At 33.1% G+C, this 25,342-nt stretch overlaps 4 protein-coding genes across 6 annotated transcripts; 2 read left to right on the plus strand and 2 right to left on the minus strand.

Moving 5' to 3' along the window:
* The first annotated feature begins 1,356 nt into the window (after positions 1-1,356).
* On the plus strand, positions 1,357-2,156 carry LOC125867379 (non-specific lipid-transfer protein 2-like). The gene has a single exon (XM_049547860.1). The coding sequence runs from the start codon at positions 1,425-1,427 to the stop codon at positions 1,710-1,712; it is 288 nt and encodes a 95-aa protein (XP_049403817.1). The 5' UTR covers positions 1,357-1,424; the 3' UTR covers positions 1,713-2,156.
* A 903-nt stretch (positions 2,157-3,059) lies between these two features.
* LOC125868133 (uncharacterized) lies at positions 3,060-8,005 on the minus strand. Its single transcript, XM_049548736.1, has 3 exons — positions 7,785-8,005; positions 6,460-6,665; positions 3,060-3,721 (listed from the first exon to the last, which is right to left on the minus strand). The coding sequence occupies exons 1-3, from the start codon at positions 7,875-7,877 to the stop codon at positions 3,436-3,438; spliced, it is 585 nt and encodes a 194-aa protein (XP_049404693.1). The 5' UTR covers positions 7,878-8,005; the 3' UTR covers positions 3,060-3,435.
* A 3,120-nt stretch (positions 8,006-11,125) lies between these two features.
* Positions 11,126-15,310, plus strand: LOC125869362 (putative glutamine amidotransferase GAT1_2.1). Of its 2 annotated transcripts, XM_049549940.1 has the most exons (4): positions 11,126-11,284; positions 11,689-12,863; positions 13,783-13,992; positions 14,931-15,310. In XM_049549940.1, exons 1-4 carry the CDS (start codon positions 11,197-11,199, stop codon positions 15,171-15,173), a joined length of 1,716 nt encoding a protein of 571 aa, XP_049405897.1. In that variant the 5' UTR covers positions 11,126-11,196; the 3' UTR covers positions 15,174-15,310. The 2 variants fall into 2 exon arrangements, with proteins under 2 accessions (XP_049405897.1, XP_049405899.1); XM_049549942.1 differs by lacking the exon at positions 13,783-13,992.
* A 1,206-nt stretch (positions 15,311-16,516) lies between these two features.
* Positions 16,517-23,459, minus strand: LOC125867238 (uncharacterized). 2 transcript variants are annotated; one of them, XM_049547658.1, is made up of 6 exons: positions 22,625-23,459; positions 21,780-21,991; positions 18,407-18,701; positions 18,155-18,240; positions 17,977-18,068; positions 16,517-16,879 (listed from the first exon to the last, which is right to left on the minus strand). In XM_049547658.1, the coding sequence occupies exons 1-6, from the start codon at positions 22,931-22,933 to the stop codon at positions 16,647-16,649; spliced, it is 1,227 nt and encodes a 408-aa protein (XP_049403615.1). In that variant the 5' UTR covers positions 22,934-23,459; the 3' UTR covers positions 16,517-16,646. The 2 variants fall into 2 exon arrangements, with proteins under 2 accessions (XP_049403615.1, XP_049403614.1); XM_049547657.1 differs by having other exon boundaries at positions 18,407-18,704; positions 22,625-23,376.
* Positions 23,460-25,342: the final 1,883 nt, after the last annotated feature.

Below are 25,342 nucleotides of genomic sequence, written 5' to 3' on the forward strand. Positions count from 1 at the left end.
CAATTCCATATATATAAGGGATTTCGATATAACACAATATTTTAAATTCAAGTATTATATTTGTATTAAAATATAATAATTTTAAAGGATTAAAATTCAGAATTCATAAATTTTAAATTTTAAATTTGTTTCTAATTCCGCTCGGCGAAAGAATAGGACCACATAAAAAAGGGTGAAAATAAAAAACTTTTATTGATTCATAATATTTGCTCATAACTCATGATTGTTATGATAGCTTCAACTAATGGTAAGCATGCCGATATTATTACTAATAATGTGTGAGTAACTTTAAAATCTCTATCGACATCTTCTCAGTTGAGTTTGTCATGTCAAATTTATCTAATAAAATTTATCTTTTTTATGTGATTTACAAATTATTGTACATGAGCGAGTTTATGTAATGCACACGATTTTTTGTTGATTTCCAACTTTAAAGCCCTTCATTTTCTAAAATATCAAATTAAACTACTTATATACTTGGCTAAATCTAGTCCACTTTTTACTTATAGATATACATATATTCAGCTATTGCTAATTATTTTATAGCTATAATATTGTTTTCTTAAATTGTCGCTAAAAGAGGATTAACGACAGATGCTATCCATCGCTAATTCTTATTTTCTTTTTATAGTGTAAATCCACAAAACCAAAAAATAAAAAAATTCAAGAAAAGTATATTATATAGTTTTTATATAATATACTCTTTGTTAGCATAAAAAGTGGAAAGAATCAAATGATTTGTTAAAAATAAATCCTTAGTTTACTTTAATTAACCCAGCACATGATTAAGGGAAAAAAAGGTGGAGGGGAGAAAAAGAAAATCTTCTTTTTATTTTGCTTTTTGGGTATATATTTAACTTACATGACTTAAACTTAATATTTTTGACACGAAACATATATATAAGTATGAAAACTCATTAAGTTTGGATTAATATAAAATTATGAATCTATAAATTTTAAAAATACGATATTCCATCTGTACTAAAAGCCTTAAAACTTGAACTTGTCAAACATAAAAATTTCATTACTAGAAACAAAGGGTTTTTTTATAAATCAATGGAAAAAATTATACTATAAAACATGATTTTCCCACTTATTTCTCATCAAAACAGCTCACTGGTAAAACACATGGTAGAAAATAGATTCTCACTTAAATGTCAGGAAACTTCCTAATTTTGTCATAGAAAAACACTACTATTTTTTTTCTTTTCTCACTGATTCAATCAAAATATTTGTAAAAATAGTCACCGAACATTTTTTAGTGGAGAACTAGTGATTTTTTTAGTAGTGTTTGGATGCCTATGACCTTCCCCTTCTATAAATAGAGGTTACATGTCAATGTATTCATCACAACACACAACAACATAAAAATACTCTCATCACTTACCACACAAACACACACACACACTACTAGATCATCCAAAATGACAATGAGGTTTGTGGCTATTTTTGCAATTGTACTTTTTTTGGTTTTTGTTCAAGAAACTAAGGTAACAAAAGCATATGTAAGTTGCAATCCATTGCAACTAAGTCCATGTGCAAATGCCATAACATCATCCACAACTCCAAGTTCAATTTGTTGCTCAAAGTTGAAAGAACAAAGGCCATGTCTTTGCAAATACATGAAGGATCCAAGACTTCAAAAGATGATTTCTTCTCCTAATGCCAAGAAAGTTGCTTCTACTTGTGGTTCCCCTTTCCCAAATTGCTAAGAATACTAATGTCCCATTTATATATTATTAGCCTTTTAATATTGGCCTAAGACGAGTTTATATGGAGTAACATGGTACGACCAGTACTGAAGAGTCATAGTCGACCCCTACTTGTTTATGTAGTAGTTGTTTGTTGTCTTCTATAATTAGCCTTTAATGTTGGGCTAAGATGATTTTATATGGAGTAACATGGTCAGTGAGGAGTACTCATATAGTCAGTTCCGACTTATTTGGGACTGAGGCGTATGTAGTTGTTACATTGTTGTTGTATTCTATAATTACCTTTTTATGTTTAAGATATAACTAAGATGTGTATTTTCTTGTTGTTGAAGAGTGTAACATATCCTTAATGTTGTACTTCAATTAGTAATATATTAATGTTGGTATTAATGTTTGGAGTTAATTATCTTGAAAATGTTACTCTTAGGTAATATAATATAAGTTTACCAATGTTGGTTGTTGTAATTCTAGTTTTCTTCAAGAAAAATATGTTTGATCAAATAGTAAATGTGCTTTTTGATGATGTCTTCTATTATGAGTTATTTCATTCTTTTTTTTTGTCTCTAACCAACTAATTAAGCTTTGTTAACCCATGATTAATAGTACAAATTACAATAATTAGTTCAACATCAAGAAGGGATATTTCATATATCTCCACCACTTGGCTCGACTAATCTAAATTCGCATTGTGTAGGCCTTATTAATGGGAAAGTGTTGCCTACGGGGAGTTTTTCATTCTCCAAATTTAAACCCGAGATCTCTGGTTAAGATAAAGATATCTTATCCATCGAACAATTAATACCCCTTCATGGTTAGATGAAATTGATTGTAGATAGACAATTACCATGTCCAAACCAAGCTAGGAATATAATGTGAGCAAGAAATTTATATTTTGTAACTCAGACATGTTTTTCAAACGGATTATATGATTATTATTTTTTCGAGATGGTTAAGCACAAGGGAGATCATTCAGAACCCGCTGGCTTGATGAAACATCTAAATATTTATAAAAGTATTTTTCATCAACATTTTGCCATTTTATGAGCTTTATATGTTGTATATATCACCTAATTTACCATGTTCTTTTTGTAGGTTAATGCATTCTATATCATGAGAAATCATAACTCTCAATATATACAACAAACACAAATATTACGAGGATTCATCATGAATTGACAAATTTTACGTTGGTTAGTAGCCTACTACAACCTTCCTCCTTTATTCAAACTTGAGACCAGCAATATGAGCAAGCTCATACAAACAGAGTTACATCTGAACAAACATTGTAGCACTCAAAATCTACACAGAGTAATGAACATTCTATCAAAACAAATTCGAAAAAAATAATAAGGAAACTGAATACCATTCTTTCATTTCATAGTTTGTTCACTTACATAGAATTACAAAATAAACTGCAGAAAATTGATTCAAACTGTAAAATTGTACCCTTTTTCAAGTTCATTACCAAGAAAACCATAGAGATCATAATCTATAATAACCTCCTCAGAAAAGCTATTACAGACACTACGTGGACGCGAATGCTGCTTAATACGAATTTACTTAAATTCCTACGAACTACGTTCATATATAATATATATTATGTATGTAAACTATGGATGGTACAAAACCAAACCAAGGACTAGAACTCTTCATGTTTAAGTTCCTCATCGAAACATCTTGTTCGATTTGTAAATGTAACGGACCTTTTAGAAGAAACATGGATTCAGCCCTTTCTTTCAGTAGATTCGGTATAGTTAGATGCTGCCATTCCAAGTCCTTCGTTTTGGTGTTTTTGCCATCCACCGGTATCAGCCTTTGAGTGTTTCCAGTAGTAGAAAATGGATCCGATCATTGATAGTAAGGTCAGGGCAGCGCCAGCAGCAAATACACCTTTTCGGAGGGTGGCACATGACAAGCTTTCAACTTGGAAAGCCGCGCGATACTTTGTATGGTATGCATTCTTTGCTGATCCTGCCAATAAGCATGCTTCTGCTCCTAAAAAGCTAACCCTGTTTGTCATTCAAAAAAGGAAGTAAGCAATAGATATATGTTGTTCTACTGCCATCAAGTTTCCGTGGCTGCTTTAGATAGGGAGGTTAAGAACTGAAAAAGTAACTATCGTGACAATGGCCATAGACTATGGAGCCAAAAGGTAAAAAGAATGTGATACAGAAGAAATGTGAATTAAAGTAATGGAAGTATCTCAGAGAATTTTGCTAGTATTTTCACTCACCTCTCCCTTGATCCCTCTTCATTTTTCCGCTAGTGTTTGGCCATAGATTTTGGGTCATCAAATTGATCAGATATTCAAATATTTCAAGTTCCCAAAAGTCGCTCGACTAGTTTTTGGATTATTGGGACTTCCACAACTTCAAAACTCAAATTTTCAAGTTTCAACTTCAAAAGCTAGGGACAAACGAGAGCGAATTATTTTCTGGGGAACAAAGTTGAATGTGTTCTTATTTCTTCATATGTTTATTTAACAGGTCTTTTGCTTATTGTTTGCATTTTAACTTACATCTTCATCATTTCAATTTTCAAGTAATGGATTATTAATTTCAATTTGGTATCTTAATATCACTTTATGTTCTTTTACATACAAATGTTCATTAAATCTTTTGTTGCTTTTATCCACTACCGAGAACACCATGTCAACTGCGAAACCAATGAGAATAGCCTCATGCACTAGCCAACTATCTAAACTAGATATCACCTATCATCACCACATTCAATCAAAACCATCCGTGTTTATTCTAGGGCAGTGTCAATGCTAGTTGTGTAAGTCTATTAAACAACAATATTACTATACCTTATTCCCAAAGAAAGTAGGGGTCGATGGTATGAATCAATTCTGCTCTAATCAGACCTAAATCATTCGTGCTAACTCCATCAAACTAGTGGTAGAATTTACTTGAGCTGAGGGTCTTTCAGAAACAACTTCTTTGTCTTCATAAGGTAGAGGTAAGGTGTGCGTACACACCACTCTCCCAGACCACACTTGTGGGATTAGATTGGGTATGTTGTTGTTGTTGTCATATCTCTCCTAATTTAGAGACACTAACCAATAGAGGTGGAGCCAGGTAAAGCTCATGGGTTCGGAATTTTAGTTCTTTCAAGTTACTGGATTCTAAACTAAATAATTTCTACATATTTAACATATTTCTTAACAAAAATACAAAATTTGGACTAAAGCTATTGGATTTGGCCGAACCCGCACCCTCCACACTAGCTCCACCCCTGCCTAACTGAACACAAAAGCAAAGCAAACACTAAGCAGACCTGGCTGAAAGTTACACATGTATACTTCCGAAAGGCAAAAAACCATCATCACAGATTGTTGAAGTTTCCTCTTTCAAATTCAGTTACAATATATATGGAAATTACTTAAGTTACCTATTTCAAAAAAAATATATATATGGAAATTACTTTTCATGTTTCTTCTTAATTAACTTGTGTATACATACATCATGAGATAACCAGACTAACTGTCGTACAAAGAAAGAAGTCAAAACTCACCTCAGTGGAACTCCAAAATATTTTCATTATTTCTATCTATTCAACCACTTATTTTAGTGCCAGTAAGATTGGGCAAGTGGCAATTCAAAGATCCATTAAGGGTTTGCACCCGTTACAGGTGTCACAGCTACTCCCAAACAACTTAATGAATCAATTTCCTCGGTGAAAAAGACCTTTATAGCGTCACACTAAGTTGTGATCGTACTTGTGCAATAGGTAAAGAAATGCTCAAAACCAATATAACTTTTTTTTTATCTCAAGAAAAAAGATATTGGTTTTGAACATTTCTTTACCTATTGCACAAGTACGATCACACCTTAATGCATGCTATAAAGATCAGAATTTATCTAGTGGCACCATTTTGGCTCAAACAAAATGAAATTTAAACCGTGAAAGAAACGAAGGGGTACAGAACTTCATCAAATGGTGCAAACGGACAGGAAGAGTAAGGTGACCAGTGGAACTCAGGAATACTTAGCACCCAACTACGGAGAAAAAGGTTAAATGGATTTTTTATGCCTTTCAGACAACACAAAGTATACTAACATAGTCACACGAGACTTTCTAGTTTTTTTTTTAGTTCTGTTTTTCCATCTGTAAATTACAGTTGAACCTTTTTCATTCTTCTTTGTCACAAAATCATCCTCGGGCTTCTTCACCTATGAGTCTCCAATAAATCCAACNATGAAATCTAAACCGTGAAAGAAAGGAAGGGGTACAGAACTTCATCAAATGGTGCAAACAGACAGGAAGAGTAAGGTGACCAATGGAACTCAGGAATACTTAGCACCCAACTACGGAGAAAAAGGTTAAATGGATTTTGTGCCTTTCAGACAACACAAAGTATACAAAAAGTATTCTAACATAATCACACGAGACTTTCTAGTTTTTTCTGTTTTTCCATCTGTAAATTACAGTTGAACCTTTTTCATTCTTCTTTGTCACAAAATCATCCTCGGGCTTCTTCACCTATGAGTCTCCAATAAATCCAACATACGGTTACTCTATGGCAATATTAAGTTTCAACAAGGTATGATGCCTTCATTAGTTTATAATTGCAGAAGTATCACTCTTCAACTAACAAATAACAATTAAGCCAATCAACAAAAACAATCTCATTGCCTAAATCACGTGAACATTTCGTAAACTCTAGGGGGTAAGCGCACTACAACCAAACAAAAGAATGTAAATAAACATAAAGTAAGAGAGAGAACAGTAGCTATATTCTTACCAGGAGAAGACAAAGAAGAAAATGGCACAAGTAGTAGAACTACCACCCATCATTCCTCTTCCAAAACACAAGCACTTGGTAATGCCGTTGACCAACGTTTGGCTAATCAGAAGCAACCCAAATGCTGCCAATCCATAGGCTGTAGAAGCATCCGTTCCATATACACAGTACGTCCGTTCATCATACTTATCCGGCACAACTTTCGCCTTCACAAACACAAAACAACATTCAAAACTTCATCTTTGACTACAAAAAAAACCCCATAAAAGGGAACTAACTACAGAGAAACAACAATTACTACTACTACTACGCCTCAATCCCAACTCGAACAACAACAACAATTACTTTGCCTCAAATTCCAAGCAAGTTGGGGTTGGCTATATGATCCTTACCAACCATGCAACTATATTCAAAAACCAAAAGAAGTTCAAATCTTAACTATACCCCTGAAAACAGAACACCAAAAACATTTGATCTTCAACTAGACTCATTAGCAACAACAACAACATACCTCTGCAATCCCACTATGGGGAGAGTAGAGCTATGTTGCTTGGACTATTCATGAATGCCGATGGTGCGTGTCAGATCCTTCCAACGTAGTGCATTTTTGTAGGATACAACATGGTGCGGCAGCATTTATGGAGAGTACGAGCAACATAGGAGTAGAGTGTACTTAGACCTTACCCCCAAGGTAGGTAGAGAGGTGGTCTCTGATAGACCCTTGGCTCAAGGAAGACTCATTAGCAAACAAAACCAAAAACTCAAATCTTTACAACACCAAAAAACAAAAACCAAAAAAAAACAATTTTTAACTATTCAACGCCATCCAGAAATACCAAACACCCCAAAGAAACAAATCAATCCTTAGCAACACAAGAAACCAAAAACATCCAACACAATCTAAGCTTTAATACAACCAGAGACCAAAAACACACTAACACAAAAAATCAGTTTTTTACCTATATCCAAAAATTAACCAAAAAACCAATCTTTAACTATACCCAGAAACACCAAGCACCCAAAAAAAATCAATCTTTAGCAACACAAGAAACCAAAAACATCCATGAAAATCCAATCTTTAACTATACCCAGAAACAAAAAACACCCAAAAATTCAATCTTTAACAACACAAGAAACCAAAAACATCCAACACAATCCCAATCTTTAACTAAACCCAGCAACAAAAACAAACTCACACACAAAAAAAACCCAATCTTTACCTATCTCCAATAAACAAAGAACCAAAAAATACAATCTTCAACCATACCACAAGCAAAAAAAGAAGCAAAAAACATAGAAAATATAAGATAAGCTCAAAAGGGTACCGTGCTACGACGTCGTTCAGCACCGACAGCAAGAACAAAAGCAATGAGATGAAGTGCAATAACAATTACAAGAACAGGAATAGAAACCGCCATTACTGGCCAAACTGGAAAACAAATTCTCAAATTCACTAAACTTTTTTTGTGTTAAGTGGGGAGCTTTTACTTTACTTTTATTCGAATATAAGTAGCACTTAGCAGCTGCTTTTTTCAAGCTTTGTGATACTATAACAAGTGTATATCATTTTTGTTACTTTATGAGAAAAAAGAACCAGTAAACGAGTGAAAATGATTAATCAAATATAGTGTTTTTGGAAGGTAGGGTCCTCCTCCTCCTCCTTCTTTGTTTGTAGTGTCAGTGTGCAAATTCCGAATTAAGTTATTTCGAGATTATTATTCACGATTCGAAAGTTGAATAGAAATAACATTCTGTTTGGATCATTGTTACCCATTGTATTGTATTGTATCGTTACTATACTTATAATGTTTGTTTTGATTATTACTTAAAATGTATTGTATTGTTAAATTTTGTTGTTATGTAACAATGAAAACCCCCATTTTATGGAACAATCAATTTGGTGTGTTTCAATTGTTACTTAATTTCTTTTTTCAATTATATCTTTACATAATATTTCATAGTACTATTTTACCATTTATCTTATATTATTTAATTCTAGTCAAAGTTCCTACCCTAGAATAATTAAGGATATTTTAGTAAATTTATAAATTACAATACAATACGATACAGTCAAACCAAACAATAAAAATATTATTAAACAATACAGTCTAGCCAAACATTGTATCTACCATACAATACAGTACAATAGAGTACAATACAATATAATACATTATGAAACAGGGGATAACAATGATCCAAACAGAGTGTAAATTATGTATTCAGTATTAAATATATATATATACACACTAACATGGGTCCAAGCAAAGCCCAATCCTCTTATTGGGTTGTCTAGCTCATGGCCCAATAGCTTAGCATGTTAGGTAACCTCTGTCATAAACTTTGAAGTTCACTACAAGCTATCAATTATCATGGCAATATGATCCACCAATCTTGGGAGGGGGTGGGGTGGGGTGGGTAGGTGTAAATTATCTATATATATTGCTTATGTTTATTTTATTTTCACTATGTGATTCTTGTACATAAAAAAATGAGATCAAGGGTATGTTCGGTATAATAGAAAATATTTTCCTCTATGTAATGCTATTACACAGTCTTTCAAAAAAGATTGTTTCTAGAAAACCCTTTTTGCTTCGAGCTACTATTTCAACTATCATATAATCTCCCAACATGTTCATGAACCTAAAGTCATTGGAGTCGCTAGCTTGGTTGACCAATTCAAAAGCAAATTTTACTGAATTTAGCAGAATTCGATTCTTGGTAATTTCTAACTCTAAACCTTTTTGAGGTCTGGTTATTTCTAGGGATTGAGTCATCTATGACTGGAAGCGTTTTACTTCTCAAAGTGAGATCTTTAAGCGTTAATATATGAAGCTCAAAACGAATATCAAGCCTCGAGTAGGAAAAAAAAAGAAGTATTTGATACAAGCCTGTGATTTAGGATGATTACAAATCCATACAAAAAAATAAATAAAAAAATAACTTGTTATTAATTAAATCACTTATTAATTAGGATCAAGATAATTAGTACTCTAGTTTATAACTCTATATATCATGATCTAATCCATATTAAATTTTATAACAGGAAGAAGCTTATCTTGATTGACCTTTTGCTATATTATTAGTTATAAATAAATATAATTTTATGACCAAACAAGAAAATGGAGAAAATTTAAAGTTATCTCTAATGTTCAAATGTGATTATGCCAAATTAGAACATGGCTACATTCAAAGCACCAATTGGTTAACAGTAGAGATTATAAATAGCCAACTATTAAGAAATTAATATACTACTAGTTGTGTCTATTAATTGGTGGTTGTCAAATTTTTTATTTTTGGTTGTGCCTTATCTTAAGTTGAAAATTTATTGATATTAAAAGGAAACATATATAATCAGTATTAATACATCAATAATCTCTTAAATTTATCATCAAATTTCATTTAGACGTTCAACTATAACTTGATTCAGTTGAAGTACATCTAAAATAGATAATGAAAACCATAGGAAAATCCACAATCTCTGCCTCTGTTTTTTGGGTGAACACTCTGTGGTGAGCACTTTGTGATAACCTACTCATTATGCAATAACTCGCAAATCACACATGAGATGTAAATCACATCAAACAAGCCTCATACGACCAACTCATAGCTAAGTAATTATAACGAGGCTGAATTCGATCCTAGGTCTCTCACATGGAGACCCACCTCCCAACCACTCAACCAAAATTTTGAAAGACAGAAGAAAAGAAAGATAAAAATTTATCTGCATCCAATGAATACTTGACATGTATTTTATATATATTTATCATTAATTCAAAATTAATCAATTATTGTCGTCTTTATTTGTAACTTTACCAAGATAAATTTATTTGACACCGATGCAAATAATTTTTTACACAAAAGTTATATAAAAATATCTATTTTCTAATCTCGAATGATCTTCATCTCATTTTATTGGCAGTTAGGTCACACCTAGAAAAAAGTTGAAATACAAAATTATAAATACTATCCAAAATAAAGCACCTCTAAAATCCAGGTGGCATATTCGTCAAGATGCGTTTTAAGTTTTAATACACTCATTAGCACGTCAGCAATATTATCAAGCCGTTTGACTTCTAATTTAATTTTTAGATAATGCTAAAAATAAAGATTTACAATATTGCAATATAAATTAATAATAATTATTAATAAAATTCTTTAATCTCGAGAAAAAAACTAGAATTTTGAATTTTTAGATTTTACATTAACTAATATACATACAAATACAAAATTTGAGTCAAAACTATTGAATTTCATGACATAGAGTTGCAGTCAGATTCATCTGAACCTTGTATTTTCGATACGACTCATAATTCATGTATAAATAATCAAAATGGACCCATAAATTTAAAAATAGCTAAGAACCTCAAAATCGAACCTCCAAACCCTAAATTCCGACTTTTCTTATGACTAAACTCGTAAGTTGATCTGTAGCTCCTCCTCACCAACCAATCAAACCCACTATATTTGTTTTATGCGGCCACTCGACTACGCCTATCCCTTAATTAATTTTATTTATTTATTTATTTGCATGATTTACCCTTATATATATCTTTCTAATATAACCATAAATTAGTAACACATACATAAACTTGGTTGTGATCACGACCTTATTCATAGTCTTAAATATTTCAAAAAGAATATTTTGAAAGATTTATATATATAAAAAAAAAATTAATTTTTTTATCTCTATAAATTAATTTTTTTTTTCTTGGATTTTGAAGTATAGAGAAATTAAAGATGGCTCCAGATCTATCAATGATTCTTCCTAGGGTTCTAATCGTTTCTAGAAGAACTGTTCGTAAGAACAAATTTGTTGATTTTGTTGGTAAGTAGTCGATCGATTTCTCTCTTTTATTTTAATTTTATATGTGAAATTACATTCCGTAGTTAATTTCATGTTTTTTTTATTAGAGTTATTTTTATAAATCAGAGAGAGTCAAGTTCTTTCGATAACTAAAAAGTGTAGCATGACTGAATCTAATTGAGGTTCGTGTTAGTGGAGGAATTGGATTGGGATAAAAGAGGGATTTTTGTTGTGAATAAAAAAATATTAATTATGACATCTTTGAAAAATTGTTACATTGATTCTTGTGATGGTTTTTACTTTTCTATTTTTATTTACTTTAAATTGTTGTTGATATATGTAATGAACTTTGTGATCGACTTATCTGAATTGTCTAAATGGCATATTTGAATTTACTTAATTATATGTTCAACATTTGTATGCAGGTGAATATCACTTAGATCTTATCGTGAGTTATGGAGCAGCGCCTGTTATAGTACCGCGAGTTAGTGGTGTACACATGTTACTAGAAAGTTTTCAACCAATTCATGGAGTTCTTTTATGTGAAGGAGAAGACATTGATCCATCACTTTATGATAGTGATGAATTATCTGGATTATCACAAGAAGAGCTTGAAGAAATAAAAAAATTACATTCAAGTGACACAACAATTGATAAAGAAAAAGATTCAATTGAATTAGCACTTGCAAAACTATGTCTTGAGAGGAATATACCTTATTTGGGAATTTGTAGAGGTTCACAAGTCCTTAATGTTGCTTGTGGTGGCACCCTTTATCAAGATTTAGAGAAAGAATTGTCCAAGAATTATCAAACGTTATCTCGTTCAGACTCTCCAGAAATGTCGTTGATGTTGCACCCATGTCTTATTGGAGAATCAGACATGAACCCGTCAGGGTTATTGAAGTGCTTGAACACCATAGAGAAAGAATTGACTAAGAACTGCAAAAACCTATGCTGCTCAGACTCTTCAGAAATGTTAGATATGCAACCATCGACAATATTGAAGTCGTGTTCGAGTGATATAGAGAAAGAATTGTCCAAGGATTGCAAAAACCTATGTTGCTCAAACTCTTCAGAAATGTCAGACATGCAACCATCGACAATGTTGAAGTCATGTCAGAGTGATATAGAGAAAGAATTGTCTAAAAGTTGTGAGAAGCTATGTTGCTCCGACTCTTTAGAAATGTTGTCACATCCATCAACATTGAAGAGTCAAAGTCAGAGTCAGAGTCCGAGCGACATAGGTAAAAAGTATGAAAAAGTTGTACATATGAACTATGAAAACTATGATGGACATAGACATGCGGTGAAAATAGTTGAAAATACACCATTACACAAATGGTTTAAAGAGTCATTAGAAGATGATGAAAAAATGGAGATTTGGGTTAATAGTTATCATCATCAAGGAGTTAAGAGATTAGCACAAAGATTTGTGCCAATGGCATTTGCTAATGATGGATTAGTTGAAGGTTTTTATGATCCAGATGCATATAATCCTCAAGAAGGTAAATTTATTATGGGATTACAATTTCATCCTGAACGTATGCGTGGACAAGATAATGGTGATTTTGATTATCCAGGTTGTGCTATGGCTTACCAGGTACTTAATTAAACTCTCAACTTGCTAATTAATTTTATCGAGTTCAGATGTCTTGAGTTTGAGTCCTAGGAATGGTGACAATTTGTCGCAATCCAAGCTCATGTTATGCGTGTTTTTGGGCTCAATGATGGTGTAGTTTATTCGTGTCATGCATGAGCTTGGATGGTGACAAATCTGTGAGGTCTGTTGGGTCAAAGCAGATAATGCGTGTCATGAATTTCATGATAAATATATTGTCTTGCTTTTGAGTTCAATGATGGTGTAGTACTCTAAGGAATAAATTTGTGAGGTTTGGTGGACCAAAGCGTATATTAATATGTGTTATGAGCTTGCATCGTGATGGTTTCCACCCTTGGTCGGGATAACGAGTGTTGAATATGAATTAGTCAGGCCGATAGATATTGAATACCATATAATGATACAATAAAGAGTATAAAAAGAGACTTTTTATAGTTTGATATTATTATTGGCCACTTGTCTATGAAATCATGTGATTGATCACCTATAAAGTGTTGGAAAATTTAATGAAAAGAAAGTAAGAAAATAATTTCAATTTTTTTTTTGTGTAATTTAGAGAAATGCACACTTTTTCAGAATACATACAAAAAGAAATGTGTCAAATCAACTTAACCACAATGATTAGTATTCAAAACCTAATATTTCGACTAATTCAAATTTGTGTCATAAAAAATCAATATAGGGGATTTTAGCTCTCCTTACCAAGAGGATTTCACTTTCAAGACTCGAACTTGTGACTCTTGATTATATTAAATGTGGAAGAACATTTACCATTCCACCACATCTCTTAACCAATGCTCTTAAATTACTTGATATCAATATTGATATTATTTTTTTGTATTTTATACTGACAGTACATAGAACTTGACCACGTTTTAATTGTATTTGATTGGTTTTGTAGGAATTTGTTAAAGCAGTAATTGCATATGCAAAGAAGCTTAATGGTCCTGGAAATATACCAAGTAGAGGTATAAAATTCAACCATGAATTAGAGAGCAAAAGAAAAAGCATTGTTAAAAGTTTTTCAATTGCAAAAAATATGTATAGCAATGGACTTGGCAGAATTTCAGAAAAAGAATCTGAACTTGAACCTGGAGCTGAATTTCTTGAGGTACAAATTTTATATATATTTCGAAATTTTTCTGAGCAACAGTAAAGTTGTCTCCATGTAACATATAGGTCATGGGTTTAAACAGTCACTAATACTTGCATTAGCGTGGACTGTCTACCTCATACCCTTGGGGTGTGACCCTTTCTCAAACCCTACTAATGTGCGGTTATAAACATGTTTTTCATGGTTGACCCTACTACATCATGAAAGTCCGTGTACATCATCTTACCCTCCCTAGACCTAGCCACTTGCGGGATTAGATTGGGTATATGTTGAATTCTATTGGTTTACGCTTTTAGTAGTTCAGTTAGTTGACTACCTGAACTTTCGCATGTGTTTTCTTTGAAATTGGAATTCCAACCAAGAATTGGGGATCCTCCCGACCATAATAAATTAGTTGATAGAGAGAGGAAATCTGGTCACGAGTTGAAAAACAAAACTATGTTTCCAGGAAATTGCGCACCTTTCCTTTGTCCTTCCCCTGAACTGGAGACGGAACTTTCAACTTAGTTGGTGAGGGTTTGATTCTACGACCACTTTGTAACCCTTTCCTTCATTTCCCTTTCCCGTACCCAAAAAAATGAATACGTATAGTAAAATCGCATTCATTTGGAAGAATTTGAACCTACTGACTCTAGATTCTGAACGGTTTTGCGTATAACATGTAGGCAAACACAGCATTGAGTGTACAACAAGAGAATAGGTTGAAGCANGAAGGGAGTTCTAGTGGTTTACGCTTTTAGTAGCTCAGTTGGTTGACTATCTGAACTTTCAACTTTGTTGGTGAGGGTTTGATTCTCGGACCATTTTGTAACCTTTTCCTTCATTTCCCTTTCCCGTACCCAAAAAAATGAATACGTATAGTAAAATCGCGTTCATTTGGAAGAATTTGAACCTACTGACTCTAGATTTTGAACGGTTTTGCGTATAACATGTAGGCAAACACAGCATTGAGTGTACAACAAGAGAATAGGTTGAAGCAAATGGGAGCAACAGTGAGGAATGCATCAACATACATGAACAGATTGAAGATGAATGAAGAAAGAGAAAAAATGGCTAGGGCTATTCTTGCAAAAATGTCAATTGAACAACTCTCAGATATGGTTAGTTTTTATCATAAAATGGAACAACTTTGTTCTGAGGCTTTAGACAAAAAGTTCAATGACATGGAATTAGCTTGAACTAAAAAACAGTTCGGTGCACTAAGCTCACGTTATACGTGAGGTTCAGAGAATAATCGAACCAGAAGGGTCTATTGAACTATACATCTCTTTTCCATTGTAAAATTGTGTTTTTTGTTCTATAAAATCTCTCTTCATGTTAATGATATAAAATCAAGTTTTTTTCTTTTTGTTGGTTGCAAAATTAGCGCATAGATTAGCGTTACTTACACATGGATTTTTCATCTAACAACTACCACAACGTCTCAGTTTCAAACAAATTAGGATAGCTTTCATCGACATTCATATTTTATTTTTGTGCTGAGAGGTATTCAAAGTCTCGAACGTGTCAAGTGACAAAAAAACCACATAATAAATTGACTTATTTTAAGTTGATTGCTACGAGCTATATGAGCAAGATCACAAAGATCAACCTCACACCTATGTTGCTCCAGACTCTTTAAAAATCGCCGCCAAGTGCATGTCAGATCTTAGCAAATGTAGTAAATTTTTCAAGGATCTGACACAAGTGTGACAACGTACATTATTAAAAAGTTCAAACCTAGCCTCACAGCGATAAGAAGGCCGCCACAATATTTCAGTCTCTTCATTCACACTGTAACACCAATGGATGACTAATCCTCTAGATATAACAACATACCCAGTGCAATCCCACAAGGGGATTCTAGAAAGGGTAGACTGTACGCATACCTTACCCCTACCTTTGTGGCAGTAGAAATGTGGTTTCCGATAGACTGATACTGGAATAAAGGAGCCACGAAATGTTAACCAGCAGTCAAGCACCAAGAACACACACCAATAAGTCAATAACTCAGTTTTATCACCAAGAACAGATCAGAAAGAAAAAATATAAATGCTGAACTGCCCAGAAAAACAACAAAATAAAAGGCACGAGACAGAATTATACCTAAATAGTCTATTATTACTAAATAAAGTCAAATAAAAAGTAATGTACATGACATGGGGAAGCTACATTTCACCACCATATATAGTAGCTCTATCAAAATATGTTAGAATGCTAGTATAAATAACACACCAACAAATTCAAGGCAGTAAAAACAGCCAGCTCTCTCTACTATAAACCGAAAATGAGCAATATGGTGCCTTCTTACTATTATACTTTCAGTCGTTCGATCACCTGCATAAGCATTGTTACTCATCAGCTCATCTGTTACCGATCTTTTATTTGTAACTTCCCTCGAACTTCTGCTATGTTACTAACTTTCCACTCCTTTCCCATCAATATTCAGATTTTCAGCCCTTGCCTGAGGGCTGGTTTTCCATTTACGGTTTCTTTTTCTTCTTTTTTTCTTTTTTTTTTAATTTTGTTTTGCCTCGTAGTTTAGATAACAGCATTGTAACTAAAGGTTAGAGCGAATCCTTAAGTCTTAACCCATTTTTCCTTGGAAAATCAACAGCTGTATCAACCACAGAGTGGTTCTCTAACCACAAACAGAGGAGAGTATCTCATTTTCACCTCTGGCAGAAGAAACTGAAATCAGGGTGATTGACCTGAAGAAGCGTTAGCCGGTTATCAGCAGCTTGTAAGAGCGAGCTCATTAACTGTCTTCCAGGTCCGCCATTTGGAGTCCAAAGTGACGCTTTAAACTTGTATGAAGCAAGGCCAAAAGCAGGTAGTGGAATCTTAGGGGCCGCATCCGTATCAGTTGGACATGCAACAAACGCGGTATGACCACTTTGATTTCCTGCAGAAAGTCCATGTAAAATTTCAAAAACACATTTGCAACAGAACAATTTAGTTAAATGCTACAAGCAAACCACGTTAGGCTACTGTAATACACACTTCACCAGATTTGTTCACCGGGACATACATGAATAACAAAACCAAAACTCAAGGAGAGGTTGGCTTCCAAGTTCCAACATGCTAGCAAAGAGCTAATGAACTTAGGGTGGACATCTTTTTCACGACAAACTCTTTTTTACCAGATTAATGCCCCATTTATAGCCAGGAGAACATGCTAAACTCGCCAGAAGACAACATTGCAATTTTGGAGGATATCAGATTTAAGGCTTCATAAGTCATTCAAACCAAACAACACAGCATGACACAAACTAAGTCTTGTGCTAACTTTGCTACTGATGATACCAAACTCCAAAGCTCTGCCATTCTATTCCATTAAGATTATATCTTTCAAGAAAAATAACAAAGTGAAAAGAATAAGTTAGCTTCTTATTCCTATTAAGAAGGACTGAGACAAGCCTTGGGACTCGGTTCAAGTGGCAAAGGTTGAGGGTCTTGTGTTAGGCCAGAAGTTCAAGCCCTGCACCATGCAAACTATGCCTGGTATTTAAGTGGAGAAGGGTAGAGGAGAAGGCCTATTATCCCGAGTTTCAAAGGCTGTGATTGGTCCCAACAGTTAGCCAAATGGATTTTCTGTCAAAAAAAAAAAAGAAGAGGAAACCGCGCTACACAACTTCCACAGAGGTTATATTTATGTTTCTCTTATAGAACTATTTTGGAGCCTTCTTATAAATCCGTATTCCCATGTGAGATGAGTTAAATATATTGATTGCAATGAATCTATGAAATTGATGCAGTCAAAAATTCTTCGTTTGACAGCAATTAATTCTCTTCTTCTTCTTTTTTCTCGAATAGATTAAGGAAATATATGAATACCAACATACTAGTATAGATGAACATACATATGCAAATATCAAAAAACACTACATCACATTATGAAAAGAATAAACATGGAAAATTGCGAAAGGGAACAGAAGAAGCCACAGTTGTAATATTCACCGAAAAAAACAAAAGCAATTTAGGGTGGAAAATGCCAAATACCTGGCATGGGTGTATGAAGAGAATGAAATGTCAGAAAACAAGCATCCAAAGCTTTTAAAGTAGGTCCCGTAGGTATCCGGTAAATTGGATACCTGCAAAACAGACATCAGCACATTAAAATTCAGCGGAAAAACAAGTATACATCCTGATATGAAATGGGAAAGAAAAGCAAAAATACCAGGCCACAGAAATCCAACTGTAATGAAGGAGATCACAACTTCTCATTGTTTTTAATTCGGGGAAACGTTGAGCAAGATCAGATATCTACAGAACACGAAACATAATGAGAATATGAGATAAAACAAAAAGACAAGAAGAGTAACTTATCCATTACTCCCTATCAATGAAATAAACAAAAGATGACTATACTTTGAGGGAGAAGGGAGGAAAAGACCAACAATCTTACTTATCAAACAAAAAAAAGACCAACCTTGTCTGCCAAAGGTTCACGACCATAAGGCTGATCGTGTGCAAAATACTCAAACAGCAAGGCACCTTGAGAAGACCCAGATTCACCCTCATCGCTTGAAAATCCTTCTTGGAAGGTAGCATTACTGTCTCTTAATGATAATCCATCGATACTAAGAGAGCTTTCACTTGCTTGGCTATGATACATCCGTTGCTCCCTTGAATAATTCAAGCAACGTCTCTCGTGTTCAGAGTCACTACTTCCATCACTACTAGAATCCCGAAAATAGTCACTATCACTCTCCTCACCTGGTCGCCTACTATGCAAGAGAAAATGTCAATTCAATATCATATGTTTCTTAAAACTTCTCAATCAAAATCTAAACAACATCAATTCAAGGTTTCAGACCCTTTCAGAAAACAGTAGGTGAGTAGTAGTATAGGACAATCTTTGAGACAGAATCATGTGCATTTACAACATAAACACACGCATGAAACATGAGATCTAGCTATATGCCACATGACCATCCATATACTAGCTAAAGAAGTGCATTGAGATCAACAATATCAGGAAAGCACAGGATGATATAAACGATGCATCAGAAAGAAAGATGAATGTAGAAGAGAGAATGGAAAATAGCAATTCCATAGCATTTGACCAAATATTCTGCTACTATTTTCGAAAGCAGAAAAGGCACATCGAGAATAGGGAAAGGCAGACTCAAGAAGAGGGAGTGGGAGAGTAAAGCAAAGTGCAAATGAGAAGCCTGGTTCAGTGCTTACCATTAAAAATAGATGGAAAGAATATATAGCATGTTTTTTTATTGGTAAAACAAAATAGCATTTATCATTCTTAGGGGTAGTTTGGTACAAGGGATAATAATCCCTGGATAAAGTGCATAATGATTTTATATTGCGTTTGGTTAGGGCCTTAGGGGTATTAATTTAGTCCCGGGATTATTTATCCCACCATGTATACTACAATGATGGGGTTATCCATATATATGGTGGAATAACTTATCCCATGGGATACCCCAATCATGGAATAACTTTGTTTATCCCATCCTACATACCAAACAACCCCTTCGTACTCGGTTTTTTGGGTCTTCCTGGTAAGATGGAAGTGTTAAGCTCACTAGAGGACCAAGTCAAACAACAAGTATAAGATAACATCAAGATAATCAGAATAGCATGCAATTCAATCATTATAAATAATATGTATGTACATAGTTTTAAAATCCTATATATATTGAATGTATGTATAAAAAATGGATATTTTAAAAAATGTAGCACTAGAGGACAGAGGTTCTCTTATCAGCTAGCGGGGAAGAGGCGACAGAAAAGCAAAACATTTACTCCCTAAATAAGGAAATTAGTTGAACATTTACTAATATGTTTGAGAGCTCATCAAAGAAGATCCTCAAAACAGTTAACAACCTCAAGTTTTGATTCATGTATTTTTATGGCTAGTACCGGCATGTCAAGCCTGGTTTACCTATAAAAAGATCTATACCATGCATTCGGTTCAAGGAAGGACCAAAACTATTGTTCTCTACCAAACCTAAAATGCACAGCACAGCTAATGAAAACGACTTCTTTACCTCATATTATGGAACCCCAAAACATCATTAATGTAAGCACAAAATTTTCTTAAAATATAGATGATTCTGCTAAACATAAGAGCACGACAAAATTTGTAATTTATCAGAACAAACTAAATAAAGAAAACAAAAAGTTGACTGGAGTCGCACTCGTAAAGTCAAGTCATACAAGGAGCAAATGGTGTTTCAAAACTCATAACACCGGGTAATTAATTTAGATAACGTAGTGTAGCAAATTGCACTAGTATCATGTAACAGAGGATGACTGTAAAAATTTGAATTCACTAAAGGCATTGGAGGCAACTGTGTTTATAGAGACGAACTCCAAATTTACTTTAGAACTCTCCACCCTTTCCACTATTACCCTATGAAGAAATCCAATCCTACAATCAAATTATCCAACTTGGTGGGCATCATATTCCCAAAGGTAAATTAAAGAACTTATTGACCGACCGAAAATAAAGTGATAAACTATTTATTTATTTATTTATTTATTATTTTTTATTTTGATGAAGTAAGTAGATTCATTTCAAGGCATCAAGAAGATGCAAGCTTTACAAGGATAGATCAGTTAAGCTCACAAAAAAAGGATTTGTAGCCTCTTTCTAAGCTATAGAGCTAACAAAATCCAAGAAGAGTTCTAAATTATTTACAGGGGTTAGTTTGGACCAACTATTTATTTATTTAACTTAATGGTAAAAATTATTTCTCTTCATATAGTAAGCATGAGATAGCATTCCCCTGAACAAGAAAAAGAACAACAGCCAGTTTCTGTATCCGCATCAGGCCCACACTTTCAGTTCCATCTATATAAACTATGGTGACAACTGGACGTGTTTTTGGACTCCTCAGATAGTGAGGTGCAATAGGTTTTGCATCTATCCGCAAAGACTAAGTGAGAAAGTACCCATTAGGTTTAAGAGCTGCCCAAGCAAAGGCTATGAAAGCTCTTACAGAAGCAGCAGCCTACTGGTCGACAAAGAAATGCACAATCATGGTAAGAGGCCATCTAAAAAGACGACTGAGGTACTTGGTTAAAGAGCCACGCCTCGGAATCAGATACCGATTTGGATTCTTTGCAACCCACACATTCACCCAAAAGCTCATTCCAGATACAGTAAGTTAATGACATTATAAAAGCGGAATGAAGCAGGTAGACAATTTCTAGCCTCTATCTGTATGTCTTGAGAACTTTTTGCTTTCCACTTCTTTATTGAAAAGATGCTGATAGAACTATCTTCTCTTATCAATATTATGTAGAATTTTTCCACCAAAAACCAAAAACCTATGTTGCTCGAACTCTCCAAAAATGATGCCCCACCCGAGTTGGATCCTTCAAAAATGCACTACTTTTGAAGGATCCGACACACACACCATCAACATATTTGAAGAGTCCGAGCAACATTGCCAAAAACATTATGCAGTACCGACAAACAGGAATTGGAAATGCGCACAAAGAAAATACCATGCAAAAACTTTCTCCTTGCTGAGTATCTGATAATGTACACCAAGATTATTATACACAATTTTGAATTAATGCTGCAACTATTCTGTATCCGCACTTTATGTCAAAGCAGATGATCATTACTTACAAAACCTAAATATACCCAATAATAATCGTGGAGCTGAAATAAGCATCAAGGAGCATACAGAAAACCATAGATGAAACAAAAACAAGCACCTTCAGTGTGTGGTATTGAGACTATCAATTCAAAGGCCAGAAAAATTGGCTGTGCCATGAGTAACAAAAAACTAATTTTAAACATGGAAGGAAAAAAACAAGCAAATATATACCTTGTTTTGACTGAAGCCTTTGAAGAGTCACCGTACAACTGAATACCTGACAAATAGGGTACATAGTACTGAACTGCACTATCACCTTCATCCAAAACCAATGGAACTCCAGCTCCATATGCACTCCATTCTTTAAAAGACTCCCATAAGTCGCCAAGTACATAGTAAGGCAGAAACTCCACATCACACGTCCTCCAATCCCTAATAGTTGTCTGTTACAAACACAACCATTTTTCACTCAAAACTTGTAATATTAACAACAAACAACAGCTAATTTTCTTTAACACTTAAATTTCCAACCACAGCCAATAGACTACAGTAAAATAATCAATCATACCCAGCAAAAGATTAAATTTTTATATCAATAAAACCATTTTCCAATCAAAACATATAATCTTAACAATGAATGGCAGTTAAACTTTCATTCCAACCAAACTCCAGCAAGCTTTAAACCAATACAACCATTTTCAATCAAAACCTATAATCTTTACAACAAAGAACAACAATATACCAAGTGTAATCCAGCAAGTGCGGGCCAGGGATGGGTAGAGTGTTCCCAGACCTTACCTCTACCTCGTAGAGCTAGAGAGGTGATTTCCGATAGACCCTCAGCCTAAATAAAGCATGACAGACAGTTTGAAAAAGGAGATATAGATATGACAGCAATAACAACAACGAAACAATACGAAATAAAAGTATTATACTTTTTGTACTAATCCAATCAATAGAACTCTTGAATAACTCATCACTACTATAAACTCAAGTATTTTCAATCAAAACCCATAAAAAGAGTTTAAAAATCTAATTAAACAGCTAAATAACACAAAGCCATAATTTTTTTAAACCTTAGATAGATATTGAGCAGGAACTGAAGGAGTAACAGATTTCAAAAACCGCTGTAGATTACAAAGCGGCAAATCTTCCGATGTCGGCACGGCAGCAGCGACCGGTAACTCCTTCTTCGATTCATCGACGGCAGCCACCTTCATTTTCGTCTTCGCCGGAAAATTACTAACAGCAACATCACTCTTAGCTCTCCGTAAATTATCCTCACCATTAAAACTCCGATTAACATTCCGACGAGCCTTCGCAGCACTATAAAACCGATCTTCACCGTTAAAACTCCGATTAAACTGTAATCCACTACCCATCATCTCTTTATATGAAAAACCCCAAAAATCTCTATCTATATCCAAAAAAAAATCCTTTTTTTCCTCTATATATATCGATAAATTGCAATTTATATATCGATTATCTCAGAAATTCTTCAAGAAAACGAAAAGGGGTTGATTAGGCTAATTGATTCTCGTAGAAATGAATCAAACGAGGAAAAATTAGCCACAACAAAAAAATTAATTAATTTTTTTGGTAAAAATTCGATGAATTGAGAATTTATATAAACCCTAGCAAATATTGACTCAGATCAAAATATTACTAACAAATATATTAATCAAAGAGCATGTGGATTTGTATAAAAAGAGAATTTTGTTTTGGATTCAAATAGAAAAATTGCAGTTGAAAATGGAGGAGAGAGAGAGAAAAGCAGAGTGACAGAATAAAATTGTATGGGCAGGGGAAAGTGGGAAGAAGAAAACAATGTTATTTGAAAAAAAAAAAATAGTTTCATCTTTTCATTTTGTTAAAATCTTGTTCGGAGCGCTATCTTCGAATGGGCCCTGTAAATTGCAATGCGTAATTTAGATATGATCGAAGCTTCAATGCAGGCTTCGAACATGGGGTAAGAAACTAAAAAAATAATTATTTTGTTGTTCTATTTTTTTTATTCAGTGTTTGTTATGTATATTTTTTTCATTGAATGTTTTAACATATGTGTTATGATTCGTATAAATTTGAATTTACGTTAAAATGTTGTATATGTAATGAGGATAAAATTATTTTTGTATTGTGGAGTGTATAGGTTTGAATTCACGTTAAAAAGTTATATATTAAGGACTAATTGTGTTTTTATTATCTTATAAGATTATATATGTATTTGTGGATAGTATGAATTTGAATTCATGTTAAAAAGTTAAGTAGTCAAGATAAAATGCTCTCTAACAAAAATGAATGTTATGTAGTTAGGATTCGAACTCAAATTTTACTTTAACTACAATAGTACTTGTTGATACTTTTTTTTTATTTTGTTTATTATTTGTTTCATATATTACATATAGCATAAATTTGAATTCATGTCAAAAGTTTCTCTTATTTCTTATGCGATATTTATATTATAGATTGTATCAATTTGAATTCACGTTAAAAAAAGTTGTACACTTGAGATAAAATGCTTTCTAACAAAAAGGAATGTTCCTTATTTAAATTTGAACTCGAAATTTGACTTAACCACCATACTTGTTGATATTTTTTATTTTGTTTGTTTGTCATTTTTACAGTTTATTTGAAGTAAAGCTATGATTTGAAAAGAAAATGAACTTATTAAATTGTGGTCCATATAATATTTCCTCGTTGAAAATAAAGTCTCATTATATGTTTGGAGATTGGAATATACTTGTGATGGAGAGATATTCTAATATGTTCATCTCATTAAAGTTTAATTATTTATCATAAATATTTTAATAAATCATAGTAGTAATTAGAATAAAATTTCTCCATCATTATGAACTATAATAATATCAGTCTTATTTTTCTTGCATCTATTTTCATGTAAGAATTGATATATAGTTTAATATAAAGATTAATGTTTTAAAACTATTTCTTCACTCTCATTTTCATTTATTAGTTTTTGGTAAATTCTTAAAATTGTGTTAATAATTTTCCAAATACTTACCAACAAAATCATGGACCAAATTGGAAATAATAGAAGTCTACCAAATCTAGTGAAAAGATTATGGAAAGTGAGTTAATAATTCAATAAACTTTTAAAGCCATTGTGCACTTTATAATAATTAATAATTTTTATTATAATTGGATTGAGTGTTCATATCATATCAAATAATAACATTATATGGAAATTATTATCGTGACTCATAACAGAATGATTGAAGTTTTTTTATCCTTATTTCAAAAGTCTCGTATTTAAATTCTAAACACAAAAAAGATTACGATACAAAATATTTTATATTTTTAATAAATTTTATGCGATATAAATTTAAATTAATTAAATCTTTATATGAATATCGAATACGAAATGAAAAATCAAAATGAATTATGTGAAAAATGAAGAGCTTTTATAGGAAATATAATTTGGATAAGTGGAATATGAAACATTATCTATTGGGGTTAGGCCAGAACAGCAAAAATGGCTAAACCATAAAGTGATTGGCTAAAAGGGAAAACAATTGGATTTGTGAATGAAAAATAAAGAGACACGTGGCAATGAGATGTCAAATGTTGTCGTTTTGTTACCTAAGTTATCATCCCATCTTCCAAGACTAGTAGTATGAGGTGGCGATAACGACGTTTGTTTGAACATGTTTTGACTCTTATCGTGAATAATATAATATGAGAAATTGAAAAAACGATCATTGTAACAAATGTCATTATAAAGATCAATACAAATTTCAAGTACTTGATCGTAAAGTAAGTATTACTATTGAAGTTTA

The sequence above is a fragment of the Solanum stenotomum genome, chromosome 6 (genome assembly GCF_019186545.1).
Source record: "Solanum stenotomum isolate F172 chromosome 6, ASM1918654v1, whole genome shotgun sequence".
NCBI lineage: Eukaryota > Viridiplantae > Streptophyta > Magnoliopsida > Solanales > Solanaceae > Solanum > Solanum stenotomum.